Here is a 12,129-nt window from a genome sequence, read left to right on the forward strand (position 1 = left end):
ACAACTGGCTGTGCAATTCAGAACAGACTCCCTCCCACTCTCTAAGAGATCCCATCAACAGCTCCTCTGAGATTACTGAAACATTAGGAGAACTTTGAGGCTTAAATAGTTCCTCAGCATGGTGTGGGTGCTCTCTGGACAAAAATGGGGTTTATAATGAAGAATCAGACCTGTCTGTTTTCTTAAGGAAAACTAACCAACTTTTCTCTTTCCCAATCAGGATCAACTGTTGTTAGAAAGCAATAAATAGCATAAAAAGGAAAGATAAGTGCATGGTAGAGTGCACAGTATGAAACCTAAAACAGACAGTACAACAACATCAACATCTGCTCTCCTGATTGGGCTTTTGAACAAAGCAGACCAACTCAAAATCTATTTAGCAGCACAGCAAGGACAAAGACAATTCTCAGGGGTAGAAAGTGGTGGAGAAAAGAAAAGATGAATATGAGGCCCAGCAAAAAGTTGAATGTTCAAAATGGAATTTGGATTTGGATACTCCAATGTTGAAGAAACCAAGGTACTGGCATTTAGGTTTTGTGTTATTATATAAAACGCTTAGGCAGAATGCCTAGACCCAGTCTTTCACAGTCCAAACCTTTTACTGACTAGACTCAGACCTGTGTTTTAATTTTGATTCTTTATCATCTTCTCTGGGCAACCTCTATGTATCACTGAAATTTCTCTATAAACAAATAAAGATTTTATTTATTACAAGAAAACAGGTAACAGGTGTGAACAATATTTTTGAAACACCTTACATTGTAATGCATTAGTGTGTTGATACGTTTCCATCTGCCATCTCTTTGGGATGTTAAATCCAAGTCTGAGAGGATCTGTGCAGTAGAACCTGGACGCCATTCTAAGGGGCAATTAAAGTGAGAAAAAACAATTAAAAAAACCCAAAACAAAAAAACCCACAAAACCAAAAACAACCCAAACCAAAACAAAACAAACTACTCCAAGGAAGTTTTACAGGCCCACTGACACATTGTGGAACATCAGAAGTAATGTAGCACATGCCCCAGTGTGTGTTTTTTATTGCTTAATCATTTGGTCTTTATTACAGAAGTTTGCATGAACTATTCCTAACCATGCATATGACTTCTGATTATCTTCCATAAAAACTTTAATTCCTTCTCATAGAATTCAATAAATATATATAGTAAGATCTGCTATCGGTCCCAAACAGAGTAGGATTTCATGGAATAGAAAAGACATTTTTAGGGGATTTACTAGGATTTTCTGAAGTGCAAGAATTTAATCTTCTACTTTCAGATTAATGCAGTAATGAAACTATTGAAAAAATTATCAATTGGAGCTTTAATTCTGAGTCTATTAGGCATTTTAAGGAACACCATTTCCTTTTTTTTTTTTTGTCAAGAAGAGAACAGCTATTTTGAAAGCCTTCAAGGAGGATGATTTCAGAGACTAAGTGGTACATCATCTCCTAAAAGTGCAGTTCCTGTAAGTTATAATTCTTTTGAATAACCATCATTAAGGCAACTAAAAATCAGTACCAGTTTCTGAAATTGCATCATTACTTCTCCATCAGTTAATTATCCATGCTGTCATTATCACATTAATTAGTACCTGAGATACTGACTCTGTCAGACATGAATTCATTTGTGCCAATAATCATTAACAGGCTCTTGCAATGCTGATGACAGTATACCAAAACTTTAAGAGTCAAAAAATGTAACTCATAAGAAAATATTAATTTTTAAAGCATATTCAGATTGCTGCAAAATACTGTATTTTTCCACTCAGCTGAACATGAATTGAGCTTTTTAAAAAAAAAAAAAACAACCAAACAACAAGCCAAACCATAACCAAGCAATAATATCCTCTTACAGACATTTTTTCCAGAAAATAAAAAGACACACAACAGATCTCAGCTGTTCAATATAGTATCACAGGTAGCTACATACCAAGAACTACACTGTCAGCTTTTGGCCACTGAGAACACGGCAGGTTTCGATAGACTTGGTCTATTATCTTTTCCTTCACTTGTGATATGGTGTCACAGTTGAGCACTTTCACAGGTATGGAATCATTTCCTCCCTCCTGCACATATACATTAACTGTCTGTGAAGAAAAGAATGTACAGGGTTATTAAGGCAAATCAGTGCTGAATTACCTCTGAATCTGTTCCTCTGGGTGATTTCAATGCAAACAGTATATGAAATTCACCAAGCAATGATTATTGCACAGCAACGCATATTTGCAATGGGAGTATAGATTATTTGAAGGATCTTTTGCTGTTATGCAGCCAACCAGCTATCATAAATTCCAGTTAATTTCTCCCACGAAAACAAGACAGAAAAGATACAGAGTAGATTTAGTCATGTCTAATATGCTAATATTATTAAGTCTTGGGAGTTTATTAAAGAGAAACACGCAAGAACAAAGCAGTTGGACCACTGACTCATTACATGCTTCACATTTAACCTGATAATATAAACATAAAGAGGCCAAGTATTGCAGTGCCTAAATTTCATGAGTTCCCAAGAATAATTTGAATTGTACTTCGTTGAACTTTCAAATATTATGTGCTTTTGCCTTCCTTTATGCTTTCTTCATGGCAGTGGTTTTAAAGATGAGCAGACTACTTCTGTACATATGGTAATTTAACATGGCTCAACTGATGAGCAATGAGTAGCTCAGCTCTCCAAAATTTTACTTCCTGTTACCAGCTGTTTATTAAACACACACACACACACACACACACTTATGTACATATAAAAGTAATTTCTATAATCTTGTGTATTTGAATACCTCATTTACTGCCTACTGTTGTCCTAATAACTCTAATAGCTGCAGGGAATACACCTAAGTAGCTTATGCTAGTTCCAGCATTTTAAATATTACTGTTTTCTGATAGTATTGTCATGATTTTCTTAATGTTAAAGAGAATTTCTTGAAAGCCTGTAATTTGCTAAATCTAGAGTGATTTTTTTGAAAGAAGCTTTGCTATGTAAGTGTCAGTTTCAAGATAGAAAAAAACAAAAAAGAAAACCATGGCCAGAATACCTCCCCAGACAGGAAAAAAAAATTAAAGCCCAAATAGATACTATAAAAAGCCTCTTTCTTTCACTAGCTGAATCAGTAGTACAGCTTAGAGCCCTTGTGGATCTTTTGCCAGTCAGGCAACTTAGGAGGTGAGGCACATGTGAAGCACTGCAGCTCTCAGACACATACAGTCCTGCCAACCACAATGCCTGAATTTATCACATCAGACCTCAGAAATAAACTTGCATGGCTGGTATTTTGAAAAAGTGAAGAAAAGCTATGCCATACGGCAGTCAAATTAAACATGATTGCACTGTCCCTTGACAGAATGCTCAAACTAATCATGAGATTTCACCTTCCTTTTCCTATTAGCTTTATGGTAATTAGACATGATTTTGCTGCTGGTTCAGTATGCAGCATGTCAGTGTAACCAGTGATGCAAAACAGATTCATCTTTTAAATAAGAACAATTAGAGAGCAGACAACTGCTCTGTGCTGTACTTACCCACCTTGTCTCACTTTCAGGAAGAAGTGAAGGAATTAACTCATGCTTTAACCTACACTGGTGCACATATGCTCCCTAACTGTTTGGTTACCACAGCATCATCATCATCATCATGCCAAAGATCCCAAAAACTAATGGTAATAGTAGCCCCCTCCATAATCTTTTATCATATGTATATACACATATACATACATCTCATCAACTTCCACTCATGCACATACAAAAAGTATTTGTTTGATGGGAAATCGGTAGAGTGTGGACCGAATACTGCTGTTGTACAATATTATAATGTTTAAATCTAGCTAATAAGTGTGTTGTGCCCATATCTGATTGCATTCATGAATTTTCTGATTCACACTGAGTCATATAGCTTAATTGCAGGTTCTTTTTTTAAATGAAAAGAAACAGACTAAATAAAGAATTATTGCCATTAAGACTTACATGATGTACAGTGCAAATAAATTTTGTTTTCCATACACAACAAAAATTATAGCCAGCATTGCCAGTCAGTGTGTTTTCTGTGGGTGGCACTTATAAAGATGGTACCTAAACTAATCCCCAACTAGTTGAACTAATCCCCATTAGTTGAACAATTAGTTCAACTACTCAAACTAATCAGTTGAACTTTAAATTTCTTCTTGCTCAACACATTCTTCATCAAGCTACTCTCTAAGGTCACAGTGTGGTGACTCCATGACTCCAAGTCCTACAGAACTCCTATCAGCCCTCCCATCAGAATCCTTTCAGAATACATAAAATGGTGATTTTTTTTTTCCCCCCAGCCAAGGGCTTAATAAAGCTTTTTATTAAATTTCTTTTCTACGCTGCATATATGTCACTGCATCTTTCTCAGTTGAAGACAACTACAAATGACTCCTAACATGTCAATAAAAAAGAAGTTAGAAAGGGAAAAAAATCATGAATTGGTCTCTGAAGGACAGCCTGTCCATCTTTGATATTCACTACACTGTACCCTGAAGAAAACCAGCAAGACTGTCAGAAAGAGTAACACTAGATTTTACACTCCCTGAAGAGCTAAGGAGTGGGCTGCTCGAGTTTTTCCAAAAGGACGGTGAATCTGTGTTCTGGAGTATGTTTGAAAAGTGGTTGAAATTTCTGACAGTGAACAGAATCCAGTTAAAGTAGAATTCATAATAGAAAAGAACTAGACCATGGCACTGGTGATCAGATAGAGGCAGAGGTTGAGTTCCCTTGCCAGGAATATCCATTTCTTCCCACTTGAAGCAACTAACACAGGTCTCCAAACTGGCTGTAGAGGCACTGTAGGGAATTATTTCCCAGGGAGGAAATAAACTACTTTCAATGCCAGTTGGGCTGCCCATGGTCAGGAGATCTTAACTCACACAGAAAAAAATGTAGAAAGAGGTTCATAAAGTGTTCTGGAGATTGTGGAGCCATCTCACAGGACTGCAGAGGAGCACAATCTGGTATACTAATAAAATGATCTCTAAAATGCTGTTCAGTATGCTGATCAGCAGCAATCACAAGGGAGAAAACCTGAAGTTCAGGCAAAATGGCAGTGCAAGAATTCTGCAAAAATCAATTGCCAATGAATTTAGATGGGAAAAGGGGAGGAGCCAAACATCCTGACCACTTTTCACACCAACTGAGAATTATGAAAGGGATTAAATGAAATGGATTCTGCAGTGGCAGGATTTGAATTTTACTTTAGAAAATACTTTATAATTTTGTTTTCCTGCTTGGAGACTTGTTTTGGTCAAGCTACCGACAATCCTGCCCATGACCAGAGTTTTTATGCAGTTCACAGTAGTCTAGAAAACTCTGTACAGACTTAACACTATAGGAATTAATTTTAAAATAAAAAATGATTTTAAAATCTATTAATCATGCTTTGCTTACCAGCTGTGTGTACTCTACATCATCTCCTAGTAAGCCTGTGTCATTCAGTGTATACTTTGCTTTCTTCAGCACAGCGTCCACTGGGCCTTTTTCTACCTGGTGTTTGATAGCCTTGAACAATTTATAAAGAGGCTCCCCAGCATTATCCTATGTAAAGAAAAGGAAATAAAAGAAAATCAAAAGACATACACAAATGCAGCTTTGTTAATTATTACCGATTAAAAAAAAAAAAACCAAACACAGGCAACAGACTTCAACTCTTACCTTGAGGTACTGATATAAACAAATAGACATCCAGTTAGACAACATTCTCTCAACAACCGTTTCAGATCTGAAAAAAAAATAACCAACCCTGAATATAGCAAGGGCACTTAATGACAAGGCTTAAAAAAAACCCAAAAACCACTGCTTGCTTGAAATATAATCTTTTTACATGCTTAACTGCATTAAGTCTCCTAATGCAATGATTTCCCTATAGAGTCTTGAAAGCATATATTTGCTTTATGATAAGTGCTTTGTATTGCTCATCAGTCCTGAGTAGGTGCCTTCATCTCACTGCTGAAAAGCACACATTCTTTATTCAAAATCTTAAATTGGGTCTGCACTGTGAGAGCTAAAAACTTAACCCAGTTGTGCAGTTACTGGGAAACAACCTACAGATTACAAAACTACAACATACACAGAGCAAGATCTATTGAAATTTATTGGGAGTAACAGCTGGGTTAAAACACTAGAGCAAGCCCTCGCTGAAGGCACAATGCAGCTGATTGTGTGTGCTCATTATGGAGGTGATGTGTGGTATAAATGCTGGATCATTTGGAATAAAGTTAGATTAAAAAGTAAATTAAATGTTCAGTGTGGTATTTCAAAGTAAGGTAGGTGTTTCTACACCGCAGTATTTGAATAAGCAGTCCTGTCCAGCATCCTGCTGGTGCCTTCCACAGCTGCTCCTGGTGGGCTTGTCTTGCCAATATGCTTGGGCCAAGTTATTTCTGATTTTACAGAAAGCTGGCATTTTACCACAGTCACACCGTAAAAGAAACACATTTACAGAAAGCCAGAGACATACAGAAAATATGACAATCATTCAAACCTTCTTAGCATCAGCTTTGGGTTTTTGGCCACAACATACTGCTCCATCAGTTCTAAGAAAAGCGTCCTCATGATGTCAGTGTAGTATTCTAGTTTTCCATGTAAAGCAACAGTCAGTAAAGATGCAAAATACACTTTAGCTCGAGCAGAGAACTCCCTTTGGTTTTCCAGTGTGTGAATAAACTGAAAAAGAAAGAAAATGTAAAATGAAGTCAGATTACAGGTTTCTGAAGAACCTCAATACTTGTCTGCACTAAGACAAGCAATATTATTTTAATATTAAATCTCCTAAGTGCTGAATCAAAAAGTTTTCAGAAGTTTGAAAGAACTTATATAAAAATGCTGCCTAAATTTTGATTTTAGATATACAATGTACTAGACCGACCTAAGGAATGCTTATATACTTCTCTAAAAGCTTATCTAAAAAGGATGTTTTAATTAAATGTAAAATAGTGTTCTGTGACAATTTTAAAAGTGAAAATCAACTCTCCTCTCCCCCAAATTCCCAGTCCTTTCACATCAAATTACAAAGACACTAATGTAAGTACACCTCTAAATGTGCTCTCATCTGCCATGAACTCTAATTCTACCATTAACTAGCTCAGCAGTAGATTCTCATTAAAAAAAAAAAAAAAAAAAGAGAAAAAGCTAGAAGCCTAAATCTATATTTAGGTGTCTGACAATGAGCTTCTGTTTTTGAGAGTGAGCAATTATAAGTCTCTTCAGAGCAGCTGTGAGCACTCATCATTCTTGTTGAATAGGCCACTTGAGGAGCCTCTACCTTCATTGGGGCAGAGATTCTGGTAGATGGCTGTCCACAAGTGACTCCTGTGAGGAGCCAGGATGGAATCAGCACTCTCTGATCACATTTCTTAAAAGGCTAAACCAAACTTGTAACACCAGTTTTTATGCCAGATTGGGAAATACCTGCTTTTTACAGCCACTGCAATGTTCACTAACTCCATATTGCATGACCTGGCACAGAAATGTGAGATCCAACATGAACCTCTGGCTGTGATGCCACATATCTGCAGTAGTTACTGTGAAATCAGAACCATATGAAAATCACTTATTTTTATTAATTTTTGTTCAGTTGTGCTTGCAAACCTTGCAAACCTTCTGTCTTGCACACATACACACAGGTATGCCTAGCTAAGAGACAAGGTGCATCTAGTTCAGTACTCACGTTAATGAGAAATGATTTGCTGTTGAGGAGGTTGGAGAACTGGTACAAAGCCTGCTCCACAGTCTGGCGCCTGGCCTCAGGAATATCCAGCTTTCCTGTAATCATCACATCCTTCTCTCCATCTTTGGAGGGCAAGAAGAAGACTCTGTCGGTGTACGTTTTGTAGTCTAGTACTGGAATTCCAGCTTCGTTGATATCATTTGTCTGATCCTCCATCTCTATCATTAGATCTGCAATATGCAACGTAGTTCAACGGTTCAGTTTAAAAATTCTGCAGGTTTTTAGGCAATACAAGGTCTTTGAGTGCCTTGTAATAGTGAAAAAGCAACTCAGCAGCAAAAACTTATTTCATCTCACATTTTCTCTTGCTATTTTTAACAATCATCCTATTAACTATAACCACAGCTTATCCTTTGGTGACATGAGGATAATTGCCTTTAGCACTGATCGTTTCCTTGTTGTTGCCTATCTGTAAAAAGACCTTTATGGCATCTGAGTGAGCTCATGTAGATGAATGTAGGTTTATAGTACAGAACATGAAAAAGACATTGCAATATTTTTTGTCTTGTTTTAGTTTTAGTTTTCTTTTTTCCCAATCCATATTCTATACCCTCTGAGTCCACTTAGTACAGATAGTTATTTTAAAAACACAGCAGTCCAGGAAAGAGAGGTTTAAAGTGTAAAGCAAGCTAATTTACTAAAAAGGAAGGGGATGGCAGAAAGGAAGAAGGTTAAATGGTTCACTGAAATGAATGGAAATATTTCTGTGGGACTCAAAAGCCTGAAGTTTTTAAAAGGGACAAAAATTAGAGAATCATCCTTTGGAGCAGCTACTCTAGCTAAAGGCTTTCCAATTACCCAATATTGCTGATGATTGGAACACCATGTTAATTAATATAGCAACCTATTGTCTCTCAATAAAACCTATAGAGTTTTATTGCTCTTACTCATTCATTTGCCTCTTATTTTATAGCATTCATCAAAGATGAGGGACAAAGAATCTTCTTGTTTCCCTCTGTGTGGTATTAGAACTTTCTTCCTGCTGTCCCCTTCCTTGGCTATCTTTGTTCTTGTGTATTTTAGAGAGTTTGCACTTTGTGCTGTTGACATTACAGTTTCACAGTATGGAACCAGAATGTGCTTTGACTTCAGTGTTTCATTTAACTGTAAGTCAAGGTGGATGTAGTTTAGGAACTGGATTACTCCTTGGATGTGCATTCTACTCCCCCGATGCTTGTGCTTCGTGGAGCAGAGAAGAAACTTCCAACCCAACAGGTAGTAGGAATGTGTAACTCTCTACTCTTGTCCTGGCAAGGGAAAGGTACCTTCTCCTTTCAGAAATGGGTATGACGTGCCCAGGGAGAGGGAAGAGAGGGAGGGAAAACCTTGACAGATCCTCTCACAGTTCAAAATGTTTTTGAACTGTGAGAGGATTTGAAATGAAGTTTCACAGTTTGGAATGAAGCCCATTTGGGATTGACTCAAACATTTGCTTCTAGTTTGTGTCCAGAACCTGGAAGGAGTTGGTTTTCCAGAGAAAGCAAGCTTGTACAAGTATAGAACATCCTGTCCCAGAAATACCAGAAAAAAAATGACTGAGGGAGGCTTCCAGCATGGCCGAAATCTTTGAGATACTCAGAACTTCTTAAATTAATGTCAAACTCAAACCTGAAATTGCTGTTTTATTCAATCTTGCTTTTTAGCCACTGTCAATATGAAATAGGGTTTTCTCTATAGCAATAAAGCATGTGGGTACTTTTTTAATAGAGATTATTTCAACATGACCCAACAGCAAGTATAATTCAGATAATGAGGTGACATTTCATGGTAATCATTTAGGCCAATATTTGCAAAGTTTGCACTTAGATGCCCAATTTAAGCTTTGTGATGAGTAGTCCAACATGTAAAATGCTGAGCCTTCACACATCCTGCTGCCTTCCCTGGGATGATGCCTCTACATTTACACAGAACAATTAGCTAGCTCCCCTAATCAAGCTTAAGATTTTCCCATGGTGAACAGGGTAAAATGCTATTTTTTTCCTGTGAGCTTACCAAATTATCCTTTTGTATGCTGATGGCTGCAAATAAATTTTGCAGCTCCGAAAACAGTTTTTAATATGCATACATTGTACACACAATCATTGTGCTAAATATTATGTGCATGTTAGTCACTATAAAGCATTCTTATCTTTGTGTTAATAACCAATCATATTAATAACTATAAGCAATCCCAATCTCAGCTAGTTTCTACTCCAAATTTCTAACTCTGTTCTTCCTTTAGACTGAAATAATCAATTTATTTTAATAACCTCAGGTACCTATTTTATTTTATCTACTTCTCTCATACATAATAGCAAAATACCTGCTCTATGTCAATGCCAGTAATGAAGACTACTAAAATGTATTGATTATTTCTTCCCAGAAGACAGTTTTAGTGAGCTAGCACCATTCCTCCAGCATGTCTTGATTGCTGAAGAGGACCCACAGCAGTGAAAATATCTGTAATACCTGTGAACTCCTTCTTGCACCGGTCTCTGACACTCTCCTCCAGGCCTTCAAGTTGTGATTTAATTTTTTCATACTCTCGTTCTGCTTGTTGGCTCTTGCGTCTTTATGGAACAGAGGTAAGAATGAAAAAAGGTTACAAAATGCAAAAGTAAATAATTTGCAACAGCTCTGAGAGGGAAGCCCAAGGAATGGAAGAAATTTTCATGGCTTTGATTTTTTAAAATACAGCAGAAAGAGAATGGAGGAGAAAAACAGCAACAGAGGCCAAAATCTTCATTCCATGTAAAGCGACTTGGCACTATCATGGGCTGGTTGCTTCAAAACAGACTTGGGCCAGTAATTTGAAATCCAGTAAGAAGTAGTTACAAATGCTTTCAATCATATATCAAGTACAGGAAGTCAGTTTGAGCAAGGATTGCTTGCAACATGTCCTGTACTGGCTCTAAGCCACCCAGGACAGTGTCTGGTTTCAAACTCAGAAGGTTTGATGGAGGCTCACAAGAACTGTACAGCACATGCTTCAGCTGTATTGATATGTACCATAAGAGTGAAATCCACCCCTTCCTGAGGGACAGTATGAGGCCCTCATTACTAACCTTAAAATTGGTTTAAGTAGTCAAAAACAGACATATATTCTGGCCCTTTATGAAGCATGAATTCTGACATTAATAATGAAGTTTGTGCGTGGGTAATTTAGCTGGAAAAACAAAACCGACCCTGTAGTAAAAACCATCCAGCTCAAACCTACAGTGCTGACTGAGGCAGCATAAATGTTCATGGGTATTTATACAGAATAAATTATCCATAAGTTATCTCCTCCACAAGTGCAATTTTAGCTGCCATTTCAAAAGGGTATGTGTGCAACTCAGTCTGCAGTTGTTTACTTGGGAAGCCTGGGACCAATTGTGTTTATATATAAAGGAGGGACTGGGCTGACTGACACCAAGGAATTTGGCATGCGTGAGAGGAATAAATTGGTGCTCATACATATTTCCAGCTGTAACTTCTTTTCTAAACTCTGCAGCTCATAAAAAAGATGAAGATAGTTTCTGTAGACTGAGCTGAAAACAATCAGGTAGTACCTTGAAAGCTTTAGGAAAACAAAAGCACCTAATTAGAAGAACTTACCTGTAGCAGATGATAGAAATGCCGATGATTACTATCATAGGAATAAGTACCAGTGGCAAAATTAGATTCAGTGGGATATCAGTCACACGGTTATCATATTCCACCCTTCCAAGGATCCATTCCCGGAGTCCAAATTTTACCTAATTGGATAAAAACAGACATTTGTCTCAACAAGTGCAAATGTAAGGTGGTCTACTTCTCAGTTGCACTCTAAATTCTTAGTAATTTTCACAAGTGAATTTTCTAGCTCAAACTTCCAAACAAAGGAAATACTTTGGAATATTTTAAACTGACTTTGGGTCACTAGCACTTTATTCCATGAAGTAATTTAATTTTGCTCAGCTGAGGAAGAAAAATCCCAAGTCTGTCTGGCTGGAGTTCTACATTTCTATATAATGAAGGTATTTGGCAGCCTTGAGACTGTTCTTTACGTGTGACATCTTTTATGCAGTAGGCAGAAGCTGGAGGAAGAAAGAACTGCAAAGAGTTTCTTCACAGTACTACAACAACTGTGGAGAACAAATTAATTCAGCCAAGAGGCACTGTAACAGTGTTATTGATACATGAAACTAAATTCCACAGAAAAGGTAACGTACAATGAATTCGGGAAGATTATTGATGGTATCTCTCTTCTGCCGTTTCTTTGGTTGAGGCTGTACTTCTGGTGGCTCACAATATAAGTCTGTTTCAGTCAGAGTTTTTATATTGCAAGGCTCATCACCCACAAAAGCTTGGGCCTCATCAATTGTCATGGCTTTGTTCAGGTTACTGCCCTAGACAGAAAATAAAAAGCTGAGTTATCATCACAAAGTCTTGGAGG

General features: G+C 37.2%; 1 protein-coding gene across 4 annotated transcripts in view; it reads right to left on the bottom strand.

Annotated features, from left to right (window-relative positions):
• The window catches only part of PLXNB2 (plexin B2), a 251,670-nt gene that overhangs the window by 16,939 nt on the left and 222,602 nt on the right, over positions 1–12,129 (bottom strand). For all 4 annotated transcript variants that reach the window (XM_036400705.2, XM_036400707.2, XM_036400706.2 and 1 more), the window contains 9 exons: positions 11,906–12,082; positions 11,310–11,449; positions 10,182–10,282; positions 7,674–7,903; positions 6,489–6,670; positions 5,660–5,726; positions 5,396–5,542; positions 1,929–2,085; positions 759–859 (listed from right to left, as the gene is read on the bottom strand). In XM_036400705.2, coding sequence (XP_036256598.1) covers positions 759–859; positions 1,929–2,085; positions 5,396–5,542; positions 5,660–5,726; positions 6,489–6,670; positions 7,674–7,903; positions 10,182–10,282; positions 11,310–11,449; positions 11,906–12,082 — 1,302 coding nt within the window. The remainder of the gene's footprint in view (positions 1–758; positions 860–1,928; positions 2,086–5,395; positions 5,543–5,659; positions 5,727–6,488; positions 6,671–7,673; positions 7,904–10,181; positions 10,283–11,309; positions 11,450–11,905; positions 12,083–12,129) is intronic.

Source organism: Molothrus ater, chromosome 5 (genome assembly GCF_012460135.2).
Source record: "Molothrus ater isolate BHLD 08-10-18 breed brown headed cowbird chromosome 5, BPBGC_Mater_1.1, whole genome shotgun sequence".
NCBI classification, from domain to species: domain Eukaryota; kingdom Metazoa; phylum Chordata; class Aves; order Passeriformes; family Icteridae; genus Molothrus; species Molothrus ater.